Here is a 21,035-nt window from a genome sequence, read left to right as displayed (position 1 = left end):
AGACCCTGGCATCCACAGGAAGTACTCACTCTTATGTCTTCCTAACATCCTTCTCTTTCTCCTGGACTAAGCTTCAGCTAAATGACCTAGCATCAGCAGTGCCCTTACACAGAAGTTCTAAGTCCTGGACACCCAGGACATCAGCTCTATCTTTAGTTTGGGAGGACACCTGCCCAACCTTTGCTGGCTCAATTTACCCTCTTCCTAAAACTGGTCTGCACAGGCTTAGTGTGGAGGCTGTGCTGGTTTCTGGGGATCAAATTATGCCCACCTATTACCATCAGGGGTATGATGCTGGACATGACTATGAACCCAGTCCCTCAGGGTAGGGTCACCAGTGGCAAGTGTAAACTAAACGATCATGGCAAATCTTTACAGCAGTTCCCACTGGAGTGGGGAGGGCAAGATGAGGCTGGTGTAGGATGGAGTCCTGAAGTTAGTTGCCAAGGACTGTTTGGATAGATCTCAAGTAGGGGCCAGAAAAATCCACAAAGAAATATCCCAAACTTTTATTGTTCACCCTAAGAAACTGAGGCACAAGGGCCGCCAAGGTCCCAAAATTCCCACAGTCCTAGTCAGAGTTGCTGCACACACACCTCTCCTACAAATAGCCCACAGCTTCCCACCTGGACAGGGCCGGTGAGGAGGTGGAGTAAGGGCACTGTAATCAAACTGAGGACCTCTCAGACCCTGGCCCCTCGGGGTCACTGTCCCTGTTCCGAAAGTGTTCTCTGCTACGCTTCTTGCTGCCATGAAAACCAACCACCTCCATCCCTGCAGGGTCTGATGAAGACCCAGGATGGTCAGCTTCTGAAGGTACCACTACTTCTGATAGTCCCTGGTGGCCACTCCACTCCTCAGCCTCAGGCCCTGCCAGATGGGCCAGCTCCACAGAGGCCTCACCCAAAGCACTTAAAACATCCCCCTTCTTTAGGACCCTCTTCCTTTCAGCCCTAGCTTCACTGCCTCGAACCGGTTTGGTAAAGATCACTCTCCCCTCCCCACAGCTAGAGGGGTCCTGGTTGAAGGAGGGTACATAGTCTGTGGAGGATGCCTGGCTGCGAGAGCCCAGGAAGGCCAGAGCAGCAGCACGATTGCTCTGCTCACTGGCTTCAGCCACATCTTCCAGACTGTATTTGGTCCAACGCTCAGGATGTGACACATAATCAGGGACAGGAGGTACCCTGGTTGGGCCCGTGCTCCCATGCACTCTGCTCAGATTCCCTGTTGGAGTCTGACTTGGGGGAGCCACAGGCCGCTTGAAGCTGCCATTGTCAGTCACACTGGTTTGGGGTACAGAGGATGGTGTCCACCGGGCTGCACTCTCCAGACAATCAAAGATGCTGTGACTGCGCTGGGAGAAGGTGGAGCTCATGCCGCGGAGGTGGAACGGCTGAACTGTGGTAGTGGGGATCCCCGTGGGTGGCGAGGGAGGCTCATCTGGGCCAGAGTCCTCTTGGGCTTCCCCGGAAACCCTCTCTGGGGACAACACTTGCACCTCCGCACCACTAGGTAAACTGAGGTCCGAGTCTGAGTCGCTGAGGGAGACGGTGTCAGAAGGCAGGATGTCATCTTCGGTGGGTTCCTCAGCCTCCAAAGCAGTCTCCGCCTTCTCCATGCCGATCTGGAACCCTCCCCACCTGTAGCGAAGCAGCCCAGGTTCTGAGGGGTGCACTTGGGCAGCGCCCCACCTCCCGTTCTCCCAGGCTCCCACCCGTTTCACCTCCACTATGTGCCAGGCGCCTCTGCTCACAACCGGGCGCTGGCTGGTCACGCAGGCGGGCAGAAGCCTCGCGAAGCCGGGTGGCGAATAAAGGGTGTCCTTTCGCGCACTGATGTGGAGCTGCAGGCTAGATAGGGTTAAGGAGAGAGTCAAACCATGAGATCATAATAGTACGGACATATAAAGGATGCGCGCCAGGAGACGCTGGAAACAGAAGCTCTGGACCAGCAGCTCGACCCATCATTGGCTCTCAGCAGAGCGCAGCTTCTCCGGGTACACACCACCACCGGAGGCACCACCCAGGTCCGGAGGGAGAGCTGGCAGGGGACTGGCTTGGTCGAACGGTCCTAAGGAGACCAGTGCTCACCGTTCTACTGTCGGTGCACGCTGTAATTGCCAGCCGCCTTTCCCGTAGCGTCCCGCTGGTTCCGCGGGATACGGGCCGTGGTCCCCACCCACTCTTGCTCGGCTTTCTGGGAAATCGAGTCTCCAGCTGTCTAAATGTTGCTAATTTAGCGCCCAAGGTACTACAATTCCCAGAAGGCAATGGGCCAATGCTTAATGCCTGCCGGGAGATGTAACCTTTACGTATGCGTCATCACGTAAGACCGGAGCGGACACGGAAATCTACCCGGAATTGACAAAAGAGGAAGAGGCGGAGCCAAGAGCCTCTATTCCCTTAATACGCAAGGCCAACGGCCAATCGCAAAGGACTGAAGCCTCCAGCGCCGCCCATCAGGCCTGAGCAGGGCTGGTCACCGGGAAGTGCGTCACTACGCACTACGGGCGTCAACCAGTTTCCTGGCCAAAAGTGTACTTTTGGTTTTCCGAAGCTAGGCGGGACTTAGGTCCTAGTTGGCTCTTGGCATCTAGAGATGTGGTGGGCTCTGGAGGGTTTGATAAGTTGTTTGAGGCAGCAGAGATTCGAGGCCTATCCGTGCTTGGACACCAACCCCACTATTTAAGGCCACACACAATTCCCCTCTAGTCTGAGAATCCACTGGACTGCTGCGTGCTCCCTCCTCCGTATGTTACTGAAGCTGTGCTGTTGTTTTCTCAACAGCCTTGGCCAGGGTCCCACGGGCTTCACAACGTAAGAGTAGAAAGTCCTTCAGACTAGCAGCCAACCCAAGCAGGGAACAGGCTGCAGGGGGGTGGAGGACAGTTGAGACTAGAACGCCCTAGGACTTGGGGTTCACCGACAAATCAGCCCTACTGGGAGGCTGCTATGAGCTGGGATCTGAATCTTAGCCAGGCTTTCTCCTCTAGAGACCAATTAAATATGCCAGCAGCCTGGGGGAGGGGTGCAGACAGGAGTCAAAGGAAAAGACAGCAGTGGTGATAGTTGCTGGTGTCCCAAGAGGTTGCTTGGCCTGACCCTCAGTTCACAAGGCGTTCAGTGGGGCTGCCATCTTGCCTATCACTCCTTGAGATACAGGCCAGAGCCACCAGCTCTGTAGAACATTTCTAAGCACCTAGATACTTGGGATGGGGCAGTGGTCTAACCTTTACTGTGTTGTCTTGCAAAAGTGGGGTGGCGTGGGAGGTGTGTGTAGGGGTGCTTTTTGTTGCTTATCCCCAGCACTCTGTGCTTAATTTTCCTGCTGTGTGGCCTCTCCTACCGGTCTCAGTGTGATTTGGCATGTCCAACAGATGAGTGGAAATGAGGTCAAGGCTGGAATAAAGGTCAGCCTTGGGCTCCCAGTACAGGGAGGTAGAAACGAGGGAGTACTCTCATATGGAGTGCTCCCAGGGTCCCTATCCTTCCCACCCACTGTGTTCCACAGCCTCTCTTGGACCTGTTCACCCTGTGCCTGGCGAAGTTCAGAGTTCAGTCCGGTCTCTGACACGACTGGCACAGGAAGATGTCTGACAGTCTGATTAGCATGCCTGATTTTCTCCTCCTTTATTAAATGACTGTTTCAAGATGTAATTACAGTTGAAGGTGACACGTTAGAAAGAACAGGTGCATTGAAGGCATAAGAGTGCTTACAAACCCAGCTCTTGAAATGGGGGCAGGAAAGGGACAAGGATTAAAAAGATGTGATCGATATGACCCACAGTGGGCAGAGTAGGTGGACATGGCTCTCTAGCTCAGCTACATAGCTAGATAGCCTCTGGGCAAGCAGTTGTGGAGGAGGTTTGGCTCAGCACGCAGAGCTCCCCAGGGGTTCCAGAAGCACAGGGCCCTGCAAGCCATGGCCAGCTCCACCCCTAAATCCTCACACTTGCCACCTATGTGTGATGTAAGCCCCCAAAAGATAATAGGAAAAGTTCAGAACAAAAACCCCTCAAAGTAAAAAGGCTAAGTGTAGCAGAGTAATACAGAAATATATACACAGGCCATGGCCCCCAAAGTGGCTTCTGGTCACTCAGGGGCAGGGCACTGCAGGGTCCCTGTAGTACAAAGTGCAGGGCCTCAGTACACGGAGCTGTTCCGGATGCCACAGCACAGCACCATGCTCAGAATCATCTCGAAGATCTGCAGGAGGGAGGGGCACTGTCAGCACCTAGGATCTTGGAAGGGGTGGCACCCACCCACCAAACAGAGGCCCTGTGCTCACCATGATGACAGCTACCACGATGGCCGCAATACCGATGAGGTACAGCTTCCCAGAAAAGAGTTCATCGATTTTCTGATGGCAGTCCTCCTGCAGGGATGGCCAGAGGGTGGCAGCAGTTACTGGCTAAGTCAAAGCCACTACCCTACTCAGTGGTGGGGGCTTATGCCCCACAGCTTATCTTCCATCCAAAAATAAACTTAAAACACATGGAGCTGCTGGCCTTCTTTATTACAGGGTAGTGTTTCTGACCTCACTAATACCCCAGGGCTACCAGTATATGTAAGGGACCACTCGAGAGCAGTTTCTTAGGATACTACAGAGGCTAATACAGGCTGCCAGGAGCCAGCACCCCACTACCTGAGATATTCTATGAGCCTTTCTGAGGTCCTGCTTGAAGTTCTGATCTTCTTAGTGGGCCACATTCACCCTATCTACCACCCAGGATATGATGCCACCCCCATTCCATGTCACCTTCATCAAGGAGTTGAATATGTTGGTGCCTGAGGGACACAGGCTATTCTTTAGCACAGAGGTGGTCAGTGTTGTCAGTGCATTGGAGCCACAGCAGTTGAGCTACAGAGACCAAGAGCATCACTGTCAGCTTAGGAGCCTCAGGAGACAAGGGCAAGGTCAGGCACACAGCACACCATCACTCCCCCCCCCCCAAATATACCTGTTCCTCCAAACCCCTGGGCAAATGAGGCCCATTACATTCCTAAATCAGAGAGACCCTTAGCCAGGCCCTGTCCTGTCTGTTGTTGATGTCTAGGAATAGACAGGACCCATTCCCCAAAGATCACACACACTAGGACTCCCACAACCTGCCCTCCCTGCTCCAGCCTAGCTGTACCGTCTCATGGAAGGTCTTCACCACAGCCTTGGCATTGTTGGCATCGTCATCCACCACAGCTTGTTGAAGGGCCTGGTCATAGAACTGCTTCACATCCTTGGCGATCTGGGGGAGAATCGCAGTCACTTGCAGCATAGGGACTACCATCAAGAGCACTCAGCTTCCCCTGATGTGTTCAACCTGATGCCATCTCTTTTACTGAGCTCCCAAGACCCTTCTACCAGCAAATACCAGAAATCCAAAAAGCACCCTACAACCCATATGTTCAGAGAAGTCCACACCTGTTGCCCAGGCAAAGAGCCTCTCTCCCTCCCCAGTGAACCTAGGCTCACCTGGTCTTTGTTTACGAAGCCCCAGATACCAGCAGCCACCTCACAGGCAAACAGAATCACAAGGCAGGTGAAGAACTAGGGGAGAGAAGAAGGCAGAGCCTTGACCAGCAAGCCCAAGACTGACCCTCTATAGGTGCCCACATGACCAACAACTATGTGCCAAAGGGTTGCCATATCCACCAACCATGTCCTGATTAAGAATGAGCCATACAGAACCATGAAAGATGGAGTCTGATGCAGCTCCACACCAAGATGACCAAGTTCTTACAGCCTTATCCTGCTCCCTGCTTGTGCAGGAGAGGCAGTTGACAAATCCAAGTGTCCACAGCCTTCAAGGAGGCACATGCAGCAATATGCCCCTGCCCCAACCTTGACCTTAGTTTCCTCATCCCCTTTATCCTACATCCATGGGAAGTTTAAAATGTGAAATGTGCTTCAGTTTCCTAGACTGGTTGGCCAGGCTCTAGAGGACATAACTGAGATTCAGCTCTACCAGTAGTTTCTGTGGCCAGGAGCACTAAGGCTGGCTTTAGGGGAAAGTCGCCCCTCTGGAGTTTATGCGTTTCTAAAGAGAAACTCCCTCTGTCAATATGAGTCTTCATAGTCAGACTTAATGGATTCAAGCAAACAGAAAAAGCAAAACCTTGGGAAAGATAGATGTTGCCAGAAACCCTATTCCCCTGCCCTGTAACCCTTCCTACTTACCGTCCCCAGCAGGCACTGGGACTCTTGGATGGCTCCATAGCACCCCAGGAAACCCACAAACATCATCACAGCTCCCACAGCAATGAGAATGTAGATGCCTGGGGAGGGGAAGAACTCAATGAGCCAGCTGCATGCATCACTGCCTGAGGCAGGAGTGTCTGGGGCACTCACGCCCACAATAGGCAGAGTTTGGCAATATGAACTTTGTACATCAGTGTCCCGCTGGAGGAGCTGCCACTGCCACCAGAGGACAAAACAGCAATTCAGTGCCCAGAGACACTTCACAGACATGCTCTGTCCTGTAGCCAGTCCTCCACTACCTGCCCCTGAGGATAGGAACCCTCAGCACTCACTGTAGAGGGCTAAGATGAACTACTCATCTCAGTGCATGAAGTGGGAAAGCAGGTTGGGTATCAACTATTGGCCTGGGGGTGGATGCCCAGGACACTCCCAGTGTGAAGGCAAGGGCAGGCTATGCCAGTAGCCAACTCTAGACACCTATTCTCAGGCACACTGGTGTATAACTGCTCACCTAACTCTAAGGGGAGGAACCTGTGGGTGGGGTGGCTGGACGGCACACAGAAGGATAGGGGCAGCCTAAGCAGAGCACCAACACCTGCCACACATTGTCTGGGCTGTGTGTAAACGGGGGAGCCGTGAATAAACAGGGGAGCACTGTGACCCATGAAGGCACCAGCTGGGCCATATCCCTGTTTCAGTGCCCACAGTACCCCTCAGGCCCTGGGAAAGACCACTGTGTCTCTGAAGAGCCCTCCAGCTCTTGGTCCCTCAGGAGATGCAGCCCATCCCCCAGTCTCCACAGCAACACTGCCGGGCAGTCCAAGCTTCCTTGCACAAAGCCAGGCCCATTGTCCCCTGCTTGGCCAGCCCAGGGACAAAGGCGCCATGGCCAGGATTAGAAACAGGCCAGATCGTGGGCCTGGCTTCCTTTGACCTCACTAAACACATCTGGTCCAAGGAAAGCCTCCCACCAGCGCTGCCTAGAAAACTGGCTTTCCCTTTTCCTCCAGACAGGTAGAGCAACTTTAATCAGACCCCAGTCCTCAGGCCCTGAAACCTCAAGATGAAGTAGGCTCTGTCACTACCTTAGGCTCAGCAGCAGATGCACACAGGGTACCTAACACATAGGCACTGTTCCTGGATTGCCTACAGACCCTGTAGGTCCAGCACATGCCCCATCTTAAGGTCCTAGGGTGTTGTCTGAAGTGCTCCCCCCGTTTACACACAGCCCAGACAATGTGTGGCAGGTGTTGGTGCTCTGCTTAGGCTGCCCCTATCCTTCTGTGTGCCGTCCAGCCACCCCACCCACAGGTTCCTCCCCTTAGAGTTAGGTGAGTAGTTATACACCAGTGTGCCTGAGAATAGGTGTCTAGCCTGCCCTTGCCTTCACACTCACCCAGCACCGGGAGTCCTGGGTATCCACCCCCAGGCCAATAGCTAGGCAAGCCTCTGAACCAACTCTCCCAAGCACTAGACAAAGTGCCTTTGTCAGTGCCACATCAGCTCCCAGCAGGGCTCAGTTCAGCAGTGAGCTCCAGAAAATGGGCAAGAGAGATGGTAGCCAGGATAGCCCTTGTCCACACAGGCTATGGGCCTTGCTGTCTAGGGCCCAATCTGCTACACTCCAGTGCCTGAGGCTATTTCCTCAGTGCTCATGAGGCCATGACCACAGAGAAGCAGGCGGCTGAGCAGTTCTGGAGCTGGACCCTGATGTACACTTGAACACAGAGACCTATTTGCTTCCTAGGCACCCTATCTGGGCTCTGCATTGTACCCAGCCTCTCCTGAATTACCAGTGCAAAGTGGGAGCTTTGGTATAGCCTCAGCATTCAACTTGCAGAAGGCCCAGGGGCAGGAAAGAGTCCCTCATGGGCCAGCACTCCTCCTGTCTCTGATGCCCAGATCTCCCTTGTGAAGATGCCCACACCAGCTGTGACACAACAGGCTCAGTTTCCATAAGTGCTGGTGGGCATCCTCTTTCTTCCAAGGAGGAATAGCTAGTGTGGGACATTCCCCACTCATACCCAGACTTGAAAACTGCTGTTTCTAATGGCTTTCCTCAAATGAGACCAGGTTCTAACCCTGCCCACATTGCCTGGACCCCAACCCTGCGGGAAGGCTGTGGAGAGGCTACAGGGGAGAAGGAAAAACAGCCAACCATTGGGTGATCAGAGCCATCAAGCATGTCTCCCAAGCCCACTCTAGGGTCTACACAAGAGGAAGGATCTACCTTAGACTCCTGATAAGAGAACTAGGAGCTTTGAAAGGACAGAAACATCTCAAAATTTGTCTTGAGTTCCCAGGGTCCCAAGTTCCCCTTCCAGGGAGAAAGGAGAAGAGTTGCCTCCCTAAGCACAGCACAGCACAGCACAGCACAGCACAGCAGCCCTCTTTCTGCTTTCCCTGCTTGGAGGGAGGGTGCTCATTCCCCCACAGGCACCCTAATAAGGCAGGTATAGTAGTCTGGCCTGTGTGCTGGGGGGGGGGAGGTTGGGAGGAGCATCTGAGTCATCTACTGACTGCCCAGTCTCAAGCCCTCCCCAACTCAGGACTCCTGAGGCCTCAGCTGTTGCTAGCCCAGGCATCCAGCCCCACCCAACTCAGGGAGGTCCATCAGAAATGCCTATGTTAAAATAAGCAAGGTCTCACAAGGCTCCTGCCCCACACAGCTGCTTGCCTCCTGCCTAACCTAGTCTCGGATCTGTGTGGTTCCTACCAGCACCGTACCCAAATCAACTCTGTCTTAAAAGCCCCTCGTGTGGGCAGCCTCCCTGCCTAGCACATATGAAGCCTAGGCCACTGCCAGTTCTAGTGCCCCACCCACCAGACAGACCCTCAGCCCCATCCTGGAAGCCCTCCCTGATTGTTCTTAGCTTACCACTAGACTCTGTCTCCTTGTTACTCACCCACATAGAAGGTGCTGGGTGCTGGTCTGTCTCCCAGTTCCAGATAGAGCAGGCTGGTGGTCTGTGGGTCATGGCGCAACCACAGAGCCACACCTAGGATCACACCTCCAGCCAGCTAGGGAAAAAAAAAAAATCAGGAACAACATCACACAGAGGACAGAGCACCGTGGGGCGACAGAACCCTAATACAGTTATCATGTAGGGCCATCATTTTAATTTGTGGGGGCAGTCCCCAACCAGGACCACAGGTCTGTCCACAGTCTTAGTCACCATCCAGTGGGGGCCCTGGATCCCACCAGCAATTCTGAGCTGTGATTATAGAACAGAGTTCAAGTGTACCCCCAATACTGCATGACACATACAAGGTTTGGGATGAAATGTGGCTCAGTTGATAAGAGTGCTTTAGCATGTAGGGAACCCTGGGTTCTATCCCCAGCACCACTTGAGAGATGGAGGCAGGAGGATCAGGAATTTAAGATCATGTTGAGTTTGAGATGAACCTGGGCTATATGAGACCTTATCTCCAAAGAATATTTTCTTTCTCTATTGATCTCAAGCTCCAGATTTACCAACCATGCAATATTTTTATTTGAGAAGTGTGGCCAGAAGCCACAGTGAGCCCTAGCCATTCTGGATGCTGATGGGCTCTCCTCTGGTACTCTGTCCCAACAGTCCTGAGATTGTTTAGGGACTGCCACGGGCAGGGGTACTGGGATCCATGTGGTAGGGACACTAAGTTCTCTCTTCCAGGAGGAGAAGGGTGACAATGTGATGTCACCAGGCCCCACAGGGCCTGGAGGCAGGAGGTGGCCCTCAGGGCAGACCAAGGGAGAAGCAGTCTCTTCCCCATTTCTAGGCATCCTCTTCTTGCAGGGGTCAATGGCTTTGCCCAGCACAGACAGGAAACGGAAACCAAAACATGGTTCTGATTAAAAAAAAAAAGCACCAGGTGGCCCACTTCCTGCTCTGGGGATCCAGGCCAGAACACAAGCTCAAGAAAGCTCCCCAGAATTCCCAAGCAGACTGGTTCTGGAAAGAGGACCTATGGGACCCATCTACCTCCTTCTACCCTACAATCTTGTCCTCTGCCTAACCATCAGAGAGGAATGGAGGACATTTTCTGCAGAGCACCATCACTTTCAAGCTCCACCCCATGGGCCCTGTGGTTTCTTAGCTTCTATAAGTTTTAATTTAATTTTCACACTCTGATCAAGTAGTTGAACCCTCAACCTCTGCCAGAGACTGAGAGAACAGGGCCTGTGGTACAGCAGTCAAAGCCACACTGTGCACCTGTTGCCCAACCCCCAAACGGCATGAAGGCCAGGACCCTGAGGGTGACCTCATTTGCAAGGTCTTAGTGATGCTGGGGACCCACTGAGCTTCTAGGTTCTTATAGGGACAGCTCTATGCCTATACACCCTAAAAAAGCTAGCCTTCAGCCTGGGCAGCAAAGGCAGGTGAACAGGGCCTGACAGGAGGCTGGCTCCAAAAGGTAGCACTCCACCTGAACTGGCTTGAGAGGAGGAGGTAACCAGCCTGAGTTGCCCTGGTAAGCTGGCTTCCTTGGCAGCTTTGAAACGTCATATATTTTGTTTGGGAACTGGTCCAGGGATGTTCCAGGACAGGACTAGGTGGCATCCTGCTCCTCATGCTTCCCTCTGTGGTAAAGACCCCATGGTGACAAACCCCTGAAAGTTATGGAAGTTGAGGGGCAGCTAGTGGGTCACCCTGCCCTCCTCAGGCTGTGTGCTTACCTGTCAAAAAGATGAGTATGTAACCATGCCCGACTCAGACTTCTCTACTGGTAGAGAATATTCCCTGTGAGCTGGGGGCAGAAGTGGGTGAGGGATGATATTCAGCCTAGCCTCAAAGCCTGCTGATGTAAATATCTCATCAAGCCACCACTTAGAGCCAGGTTTTATGAAAGTGGTGGGGTCAGGAAGCTAACTCTCGAAAAGTCTCTGGGCTTTAGTCCTTCATGTTAACTGAAAGGTCTGCCCCCCTCTCCCAACAAAATCTGTAACTTTCATCCAATCAGAAAAGAGGCCAAACTGGGGTAGGAGGTTGGGGGTAGATGAGGCAGAAGGAAACAGGGGACTTGGCCATTTACCCCATTGTCTCAGAGGCATTAGACCTGAGTGGGAGAGGGGAAAGGAAGGAGTGCCAGGCACTGGTCTGGCTCCCCCCCAGCAAAGTGATCTTCCACCCTCAATCCTAGGGGGAGGTATAGGAAGCACTGGGAAAATTAAGGGGCCCAGGAAGGTGGGACAGGGGTGGGCTTCAAGTAGTAAGAGGCTGGAAAGGGACCTCAGTTTCAAAATGTAACTATCTTACATGATCAAAACAGACAAGGGACTTCCAAGACTCCATGGTAAGATGGCTAACCACCCATGTTTCACAAGATATACCTACAGAGATAGGGGACCCAAGTACATAGTGAGGCTATCACCCTAACATCATGAGGCACCAAAAAGCCACAGGGTGGTTATCAATCCACTAATCCCAAACTGCCACCAGGTGTGGCAGGGTGGGGTGAAGGGTGGTGCTGTTGCTGTTGCACTGTCACAAAGCTTGTCATTTACAAAGTTTTTGAGAGAGTTAGCTGGTGCCTCCTACTCACCAGCCAGCCTAGCACCTCAGGCTTTACACTAGTGTGTGCACATTCACCAGACCTTCCCTGTTACAGTCCAACCTAGAGCATTCCATATGGCTCCTGACCGATGAATGGACATGGCCTGAGTCCATTGCATGGAAGGACTTCCAGGGAAAAGACATAGATCCACAAGATAGCATGGAGGACAGTTCAATTATGCTGAAAGGGGTGTATAGAGGGCGAAGCAGATTGTGCCTTTTGACTATGTTCACATTAAGGTAGAGTTCAAAGTCCGTTCAAGATTGTCCAGTGATAACCTAGCAGAAGTTCAGGGATGAAAAGGGGTAGAAGGGTCCACAAAGGGCCCCAGGATGCTCTGGAGCACATGCACAGTTTCATGGGGTACAAATGTCGATTGTTAGATGTCAGTCACTGCTTCAGTATAGTCCCTGGATCAGAGGCTGTGCTAAAATACATTACCTAGGCCTGTGAGGTATCCCAGTGATTAGCAGCAATCAGACATCCACACATCTTGCCTACAGAACTATAGGTTTAGAATGATCTGCAAAAACTGGGCAACATTCACACCCATTAAAAAAAAAAAAATACCAATCCAGTGTCAATGGAAACAAGGATGGCCCGAGCCTCTAGCTGTGTCATATCTGAGCTGGGGGCACCTCAGGCCCATCTCAACCTCCTCCATCCTCATCTTCATTTGTAAATAGGTGGAGTAATATACACAGGCTGCAACATATGATGTCACTGTATTTAGCTCCTCACAGAGCTGAGGAGGTGATCCATAATAATCTTACCAACAGTAGAATCCGGGATTTCTTCATGCATCTACTCAGGAGCCTGACACCTCTGACCAAGGCTTCTCTTCTCCAGGTGGGTCCACCACCTGCTTCTACAGCCTAAGAGAGCTTCTGCTCAGAAGTGGGGATGGGCAGCACCCAGGTGGCATGTGCAGGTTCCCGGAGCTCCTTCCACAGCACAGAAGGATGCATTCATGACTCTCTACAGGATTATGTTGCTTCCTCCTTCTTGTGGACTAACACATAACAGACTTAAACTTTAACAAGATGACGAGCTGCCAAGCACACTGGGTCCCTGCCCAGCTGGTCTTGCAGTTTCCCAGAAGTGACTGAAAGGGAACAAGCCTGGGGCAGCATTCTACTCTGTGCTAGCTGCCCATTGTCAGCCCTTGGCCAAACCTCAGACAGGGGCTTCTCTGGAGCTTTCCTATTGCTACAAATATGCACTCCTCTAGGAAGAAAATAGAGCTCCTGTCACCAGTTTTGTAGGTCTGAATGGTCACCCCACATACCCCACATGCTCCAGAAGGCTGACTGTAGCATCAACTTGTTCCTTTAAGTGACCCTTTGTGCCTCAGGAGAAGTCAAAGGTGGAGGCAGAAAAGGCTGGGGCTTGCTCAAGGCCTCCTAGATACACAGTGCACAATGGAAGCTGCACCAGAGTGCCTGCCCACCTAAGCAACTGGAAGGTGCTAAGGGTCTGAGAACCTCCCTGGTGACAGCAGAGAATGTGAAGACAAAGGCAGTGGGGGAAGAAGGCTTTTCTGGGCAACTGGGGTAAGTCACAGTAAAGAGGCCCAGGCTGGCTATTTTTAGGAGCTGGGGCCCATGTGAGGAGAAGAGGTTGATGGAGGGAGGTGACTTAGGTGCTGCCCTTCCAACCTGGGCCCCCACAGGTTGACCTCATATGCTCAGGCACCACAGGGGGATAGGGCCTGGAGGATGGGGACAAGGTCAGATTCCCTTGAGAGATCTAGGATCCTGCTCAGGCCTTCCTAGGAGGTACAGACTTGCAGTTCACCAGAGGAAGCTCAGGAAGGAAGGGAGAGAGGGGCAGGAATCCTTGCCTTGGCCAGGAAGCATGGTTCCTTTCACAAGGCCCCCCACCTCAGGAAGCCACTGTCCTAACATCTAAAAATAGGTGGCAAAGCAAAAGCCTAGCTCTGGGGCCCAACTGACGGGCTGGGGAGGGGTGGGGCGTAAAGGGCCATGGGAGGATACACTTGTCTTGAGGTACAGGAAATTAGGCCAGGCCACCCCAGCTCTGCCCCTTTCAGGTCCAGGGTACACGGCCTTCCCCACCCACCCCACACAATGGTCTGCCAGAGATGACAACAGCAGAGGCTGCAGGGAGGCCAGGCTGTTTAGCTGCAGAGAAAGCTCAGGTGGGCCTGGTACCCACCTGGAAGGACAAAGGGAGGCAGGGGGCTGAAGAATGAGTAGAAGAGTTTTATGTAGCTCTGTTGTTGCCACCAGCAGCACCAAAAAGTTTCCATCTGCTTCAGGCCAGGAATGGTCCTCTGTTTCAACCATGTCCTAGGGCAAGGCTGTGAGGCTGGCGTAGTCTTACAGCCCTCTTTGACTATGAAACATGGTGGCAGAATGGAATACGGTTCTATCCCACACCACTACTTCCTCATATGGCAGCTAGTTGCTTGGAAATCTCGGTCCCCTTATCACTTGAAGGGTCTGATAGCATCCAGCAGAGTGCTGCTTTGGATGAACTGTTATCATGGTCTCTAGAGTACAGGAGAAGACTGTTCCCAGGGGCTAAGGCCATGCCATGCCATGCCCCCAGAAAAGTTGGGAGGGGGTGAATAAATAATAATGGTTGGGTGGCAGCTACAGTATGTACTTGCTATGCACCATAAGCCCTTGCAACACTGGGTCCCACTGCAGAGTTCAGGGATGGTATTTCAGGAGGACAGTTGGCCTGGGCTTCCTCATTCCTGCACCTGCCACACCAGACACCTTTAAATACCACTGGGACCTTACTGCTAAGGTGCAGTACAGAGCCTACATTGATGCCTGGCCACAGGCCCACTCAGACAAAGTGTTGGTGACCCAAGGTGACATAAAGTGTGGAGTAATCGGTGAGATAGCACAAAGGAAGCACAGGAAACTGGGGAGAGGGGCTATTGTCCAGCATCTTCTGCCCAAAGTGCCTGGCTCCCAGGCTCTTGGTCTGGAGTATGAACTTAGGGTGCCTCACGGCTATAAAATCCTGGGCACTCAGGTTCTAACACATCTTCCTGTACTCCTAGCCCTGCAGTCCTCCCCAGACTTCACATAGGGGAATGCAGGTGGCCCCTTCCAACATCCCTTGTAGTTACTTTGGCAGCCAGCTCAGAATGCCCACCACCAGCTTATCACTGGCCAATTCCTTGAGAACAATTCACCAAAAGTTAAGGCCCACCCAGAGGATCCCAAATGGTTTTGAATGACATAGCCTATGCCCTATAGCTGGCCATACAGAGTAGCTTAGATTGGGTCCAGAAGTGTTCTCTCTCTCTTTCTCTCTCCCTCTCTCTGTGCATATGTGCCTGCATGTGTGTTCATGTATTAAGCACATGTGTGCATATATTATAGGGGAGGTACTAGCAGGGTCACAGTTAAGGGGTTCCTGGAAGGCTACTGGCATGCCAGGACACAGTACTTCCTACTGAACAGTTGAAGGCCACCAAAGGCCAGTTCTCAGGACATCTGGTTCTCTAGCAGGAGTCCTAGGAACAAATGGGTACCTATAGAGCCTCACTGAATGTCCTATCTGGTTCCCTGGTGTCAGGGCCAGAGCCACTGGTACCTGGACTTCTCCACAACTCTGTCCTGCCCTACCCCCTCCAAAAGCCAGGCCTGTGCACAAGCATGACTGCCTACTATCTCCCTGGGGTACCTGGACTCTAAGCCTATTGATTTTTATGACTGAGGTTCCTCCCCTTGGCGGGACTGTGGGTGCTGGAATCAAGGTTGGCAGCTATTGGTGCGCCTCCTGGAGCAGCACAGAAATTCCACTTGAGGAAGCAAGACTAAACTAGGAGGGAAGTGCAGGGAGAAAGCCAGAAAGAACAGGGCAAGGGCTCTTATTATGAGGTGGCAGTGTATGGGAACCAGAGCAGAGGCTGCCAAAGGGCTCCCCACTTCTTTACTCCAGCTCTGTACCCTCCACTGTGCAGACATCCTTCTCTGAAGCCAGCCCAGAGAGCAACCACAGACTTCCCCTTCTCAGGCAGCCCAGCCCACTGATTGTCTTTTCCAAAGGTGGGCAAGCTGACAGCCTGGGGGAAGAAGGGGAAGTCTGCTCTCCTGCTGGTGAAAAAAATTAGCCACAGGAAGTCTTCATTCCACCCGGAGCCCACAGGGATTGCAGTCCCTCTGCAGGAAGGAAGACAGCAGCAGACTGCTATGTGACAGACAGTCATGTGCAGTCTGGAGAATTAAATACCAGTTAGAAGGCTGTAATCAGCCTTTTGTGGTGGGTCTGGCTGCCTGAGCCACTGGAAGGGGGACACCAACAACCTTCAGTTGGAGGAGCAGCCAGTTCCGGGCATGGAACATAACTCCCATTCCAGTGAGGACCAATGGCAGCCTTCTCCCCTTACCCAACTATACCTATGGAGACATCACCATATGAAGCTCCTACAGGCCCACTTCAGGACACAGCTGGCAGGGTGATAAACAGGGACACCATTCCCTGCTTTCCTGCCCTGCTGCCCGCAGGAGTCAGGATATGGGCCTTTCTAACCCCAGACCTGTCTCAGAGGATTGATATCCACCCTGCTTCTAGGAGCATCTTACAAGGTCTCTGCTGAATCTGCTCACTGCTCATCTTTCATGTTTGTCTTGTCCCATGTATCTTGGAAGTCCAAAACTCTGTTGATCCCAAAGTAGTCTCTGAACAAGATAGGTCAAATGTGGGTATCAGCCCAAGGAGGACTTCTGGGCATGAGAGCATGAGTATATAGACTAGGGTGCCTGGGATGTCCCCTCCCACAGAAAAACCACTTTAATCTCTACCCTGGAAATTTTTAAAAGTGCCCATCGAGACATTTACTGTCAACCAAATCTCATTTCTAGAGCTCTTAGCCTCCATACCCATCATGGGCCCGCAGGACCTCTCAGCCCCCTCCCCAGACACTTCTTATACCATTACTCATCTCTCCTTGGCCCAACTCCCTGTTGGACACTGTGCCCAGCATCCATTTCCTGAGTCTTCTTTATGCCAAGCCCCTTGCTCGGCTCTGGATTGCATTAGCTAGTCTGCCCACAATCCCAGGAGACAGAGACCCCAAGAACTCCCACTTTAGAGGGAGGAAGTGGAAGCTGAGGACCAGAGCAATGGGGTGGGGGTTCCTCAAATGCTCAACTTCATGGCATCAGGAAACTATCAGTTATAGGACAAGCCCTGCCACACAGGGCACAGAGGAAGCCCCACTGCTAGTGTGGTGTTCACAGTTGTGGCCTGGCTCTGCTCCATATCCCTGCCCACTGTGGGGACCAACATGGGTGGGGAGGAGAGGTCCATGGGATTGTGAAAGGATATGGTTTTCACTGTCAGTAAAAGGCCCCTAGGAGCAGGGAGAGGCTTCAGAACAGTTTCCTGGAGACTTAATAGAGAATACCCCCAGGGATGTGTTGGGACTCCACCCCAGCTGCCTGGGAAACAATCAGCCTCACCCAGCCCCAGCTCTCCAGGGAGTCTGAGGGACTACCAGCTTGATGAGGTGGGGGGGGGGCAAAAAAGAAATACCCTGCAGGTTCTTGAGAGCCCACATAGGGGCTCAAGGGCCAGCAGAGGGACTTCCTGAGTGTGCATTTAACTCTTTGCGTGGCTCAGAGAAGACAAACACTGATCAATATAGCTACCCTGCCAAGACCCCAGGGCATGCCCAGACAGAGCAAGCTTAACACCATCCTCTGTGCTGTTCCCTGGGGGTCATTGTAACTGACAACCAGGGTCTCCTCAGCAGGCCATACAGCAAAATCCCAGCTGAGTTCAGTCCAGGCTCCACCCACCCCCAACATCTTCTGCCCCCTTCCCTGCCCTGACCCACCCATGAATCTTCAGCAGACCAAGATAAAAAACAAAAAGCAGAACAAACAAAAAACAGGTATCCCCTGTCCTACACACACACACACACACACACACACACACACACACACACACACACACACACACACGAGTCCATCTGACAAGTTCGCCCTCCCAGCTTCAACTTTAGAGACAAGACTGTTTCCTCTTAACCTCATTTCTTCATGGGAAGAATGAGGATGGAGGGAAGAGTAGTCTGTGCACTGCAGTGGTAAGGGTGGCAGCACTGTCCAGAGGAGTGGCCAGCACTGCCCACTCAAGTCCCTGTAGGCAGGTCCCTTAGAGTCTACCACTCTTCATTCTCAACCCAGTCAGGAAATGGAAACAAGTACACACTACCTATGCTCACTCCTCAGGGGTGAAGACAGTAGGGACCAAGGGATCCCTGGAGATCCTCTCTATTCCCAAGTCTACATTCCAAGATGACCAAATTGGTGTGCACCTCTTTTCAAAGTAGAGAACCCATCTCAGACCCTATATAGCCGAAAGACCTCAAGTCCCCCGGTTTTTACACACCCCATATCTTTACACTACCCTGACCTGCTCCAACTACGAACTGCACACCCGCTTCCTCTCAAAAGCCTCCACAGAACCTCAGAGCCAGGCCAGGGCTGTAATCTGTGCGGGAGACGACAGAGAAGGAGGAGGGGCAGCTGGGGATGGGCAGGAACTGGGGCATGCTGCGCAGCAGCACGAGGGCCACCCTGTTCTTCTCTAGGCCCGAAGCTCGAGCTTCTCAGGGTGGCAATACCAAGCTGGAGGGTAAGTAACCAAGCCGGAGGGTAAGTAAGGGTGGAGTAACAGTGGGGTGGCAAGTACCGAGTGTGCCCCCACCACTTCGCGGCCGCCCATCTAGGGGCGGTGGCTACGATGAGCTCATGGGGGCGGGGCGCCAAGATCCCGCCCTTCTCAAGCCCCCTCAGTGCTCGCGTTGCAGTATGGTCCCCTAAACGGCGTTCACGGGGTGCTTATACCCCTTCCACAGGACTCCGGGTTACGTAGCTCTAGCCCGCAGACCCTTGCACCGGTCCCCAGGCAACAGGCCAGCGATTCCCTGATTTCCCGACCTCAGAAGACCCTCGAACAGAGAGGCCCGGAAGCTCAGCTCTTGGCCCCAACCCCGTTGGCGAGGGGCGCCAGGCCCCCGGCCGGCGCACGGAGCCCACAGGTGGCGCCGCAACTTCACGGCCGCGCTGCGCCCTCTCTGTTGGGCCTAGCGTACTGGCCGCCGAGGGTTCGCCCCGTCCCCAGTTCCCAGTGGCTGCTCACCCAGAAGACGAAATTGAAAACGAAGAGCAGGTATTTGATGCATTTGGTGCAGCCCTCCACCCCCATGGCGGCGCGCGGCCTGCGGAGCTTGGGCTGGTCCTGGAGCGGGCGGTCTGAGGACGCAGGACTGGGTCCGGGGTTGGCAGGTGGCCGGGGGCGCTGGCGGGCCGGGGAACTGGGATGTCGAGAGCGAGATGCGGGGTAGAGAAGGGCTGGAGGCCTAGCAGGGAGCGCGAGAGTCGCTACCGCTCAGAAGCAGGGACGCGCTCGCTTGGACCGGGCGCGCGCCGAGCTCCGCACTCTTTATAGACCGCTAGGTCCCGCCCCTCTGAGGCCCCGCCCCGAGGACGCTCCGCCCCAGGCCCCGCCTCCCGCCTGCGGGGGTGTCTGGACAAGGGGTGCTTGGGTGCTGCCACCTCAGTCCCAGAGTAACCGTTCGGGAACTCAGTACAGATGGTTCTCACGGTCTCCTTGCTCTGTGTGTGCTCAGGATGTCTCCAAGCTTCCTGAGGGCTCCCAACTCCCCAGGACAGACTGCTGAGTCTCTGCGGAGGACTGGCCACAAAATACTCCCCCCACAAAGAACCCCGACGTACTTCCTCCCTTACTCGGGCGCCTTGGACACCTCCCCAGTGGAGGTGTCAGGACAGGAAAGGGTCTTAAAAGTTAGTGTGCTTTGTGTCTATATCTCTTAGGCAGCAATTTGGATAGGTCTGAAGGTCTAGAATGGAATTCTATGTCGCCTGGCTAACCCCATGTCCCACAGATAGAATCCCTGGCTGTAGTTCTGGAACCCCAGTGGAGATGTCAGGACAGGAAAGGGTCTTAAAAGTTAGTGTGCTTTGTGTCTATATCTCTTAGGCAGCAATTTGGATAGGTCTGAAGGACTAGAATGGAATTCTATGTCGCCTAGCTAACCCCATGTCCCACAGTTAGAATCTCTGGCTGTAGTTCTGGAAATTGCCTTTAGGAAGGTCACTAGTGTACCCAGTGTCCCTAGCCAATCTTGTGGCTGGAGCACCCTCAAGGGCACCTTCAAACACTGTATCCATGCTATCTATCCTGGCTGTGCCTTCCAAGAATCCATCCTCTGGATGGCTCCCCCAAAGTTAGGAAGTGAGGAAAGATTGGGGAGGGCTCCCTTCCCAGGTGAGGAATGGCTGCTGTCACCATATATTCCAGTGCCAAAAAGTTGCTCTGGAATAACTTTTTGGCATCCCCCCCCCCCCAAACTGGAGGACAACCTGGCAGTTTTATCAGTAGGGACTCACTGGGGACTATGAAAGGGCCAGTTCCCAAGACCCAACTTTTTAAGCTTTGAGCAGTTAAGGACATGTTCCCAATGGGGCTCACCCCTGGCACCCCTCTAGCTACAGGGCAGTGGAAGTTTGTTTACAACGGAATATGTATATTCATTTTGAGACAGGTTCTTGCTAAGTAGTCCTGGCTTTCTGGGAACTCCCAGAGCTCTGCCTGACTCTGCTTCCCAGGTGCTATGATTATAGGTGTGGGCCACCATGCCCAGTAGTCTAAAGAACTAAAATTAGAATTGTGTATGATTTACATGAACACCTGATGGCTGGCCAGTAGCTTCCTGGGTGGAGCTACTCTTCTGTAATCATCTACTCTTCTAGGCTAGTAGGTTTCTTGAGGGTTAATTTGTGCATTTGTTTTGGCTTTGAAGCAGTCTAGTATAGCTGCTACAGTAAAGGATTATGCCTACCTTAATAGTAACTGGAGGCTGAAGTTTTGTCACAATAAAAGTAACTCGAGTCACCAGTGCTGAAGTGATGTCACAATAAAAGTATTTTAAGTCCCCATCAGGGAGTCTCTGAGGATTCTTTCTGTTTAAAGGAGGAAAGAACAGTCCTTGCATGTGCAGAGATGGGCACCTGCTCTCTCATCAGATCTCCACTAACTCCAGTGATGGGGACACCTCGTGCCCAAAGTGGGGGATGAATATTGAAGGTCATGCAGGGTAGCTGTTTTGTCTATGTACTGTGTGATACATTAGGTTTTTAGTGGGTTCCATTGTGTGCCAGGAACTGCTCCAAGTGCTGGCTATGGGCAGTTTAGGAGCCACGACCAGGGCCTTTAGACGCTGGTCACATCAATGCCAAGAAGAGAGTTTCAGGATGCTTGATCAATCATGGTGGTGAGGTTTTTGT

General features: G+C 52.9%; 2 protein-coding genes across 2 annotated transcripts; both read right to left on the bottom strand.

Annotated features, from left to right (window-relative positions):
- Window positions 1–487: 487 nt before the first annotated feature.
- Window positions 488–2,221, bottom strand: Tssc4 (tumor suppressing subtransferable candidate 4). Its single transcript, XM_051193453.1, has 3 exons — window positions 2,091–2,221; window positions 1,724–1,850; window positions 488–1,640 (listed from the first exon to the last, which is right to left on the bottom strand). The coding sequence occupies exon 3, from the start codon at window positions 1,616–1,618 to the stop codon at window positions 668–670; it is 951 nt and encodes a 316-aa protein (XP_051049410.1). The 5' UTR covers window positions 1,619–1,640; window positions 1,724–1,850; window positions 2,091–2,221; the 3' UTR covers window positions 488–667.
- Window positions 2,222–3,604: 1,383 nt separating this feature from the next.
- Window positions 3,605–19,163, bottom strand: Cd81 (CD81 molecule). Its single transcript, XM_051193452.1, has 8 exons — window positions 18,868–19,163; window positions 9,102–9,216; window positions 6,175–6,272; window positions 5,470–5,544; window positions 5,138–5,242; window positions 4,759–4,860; window positions 4,288–4,374; window positions 3,605–4,205 (listed from the first exon to the last, which is right to left on the bottom strand). Exons 1-8 carry the CDS (start codon window positions 18,931–18,933, stop codon window positions 4,143–4,145), a joined length of 711 nt encoding a protein of 236 aa, XP_051049409.1. The 5' UTR covers window positions 18,934–19,163; the 3' UTR covers window positions 3,605–4,142.
- Between the last annotated feature and the right edge of the window lie 1,872 nt (window positions 19,164–21,035).

This window comes from Phodopus roborovskii, unplaced genomic scaffold (assembly GCF_943737965.1).
Source record: "Phodopus roborovskii unplaced genomic scaffold, PHOROB, whole genome shotgun sequence".
NCBI classification, from domain to species: domain Eukaryota; kingdom Metazoa; phylum Chordata; class Mammalia; order Rodentia; family Cricetidae; genus Phodopus; species Phodopus roborovskii.
Note: the sequence above shows the minus strand (reverse complement) of the source record. Positions and strands in the feature narration are given on the sequence as shown.

Excerpts from the sequence above, each read along its gene's own strand:
- Tssc4 (XM_051193453.1), bottom strand. The coding sequence starts at position 1,618 with ATGGAGAAGGCGGAGACTGCTTTGGAGGCTGAGGAACCCACCGAAGAT.
- Cd81 (XM_051193452.1), bottom strand. The coding sequence starts at position 18,933 with ATGGGGGTGGAGGGCTGCACCAAATGCATCAAATACCTGCTCTTCGTT. Across the intron at positions 5,243-5,469 it reads GCTTCGTAAACAAAGACCAG|ATCGCCAAGGATGTGAAGCA; the intron begins GTGAGCCTAGGT and ends ATTCTCCCCCAG. Across the intron at positions 4,206-4,287 it reads TCGTGGTAGCTGTCATCATG|ATCTTCGAGATGATTCTGAG; the intron begins GTGAGCACAGGG and ends TCCCTCCTGCAG.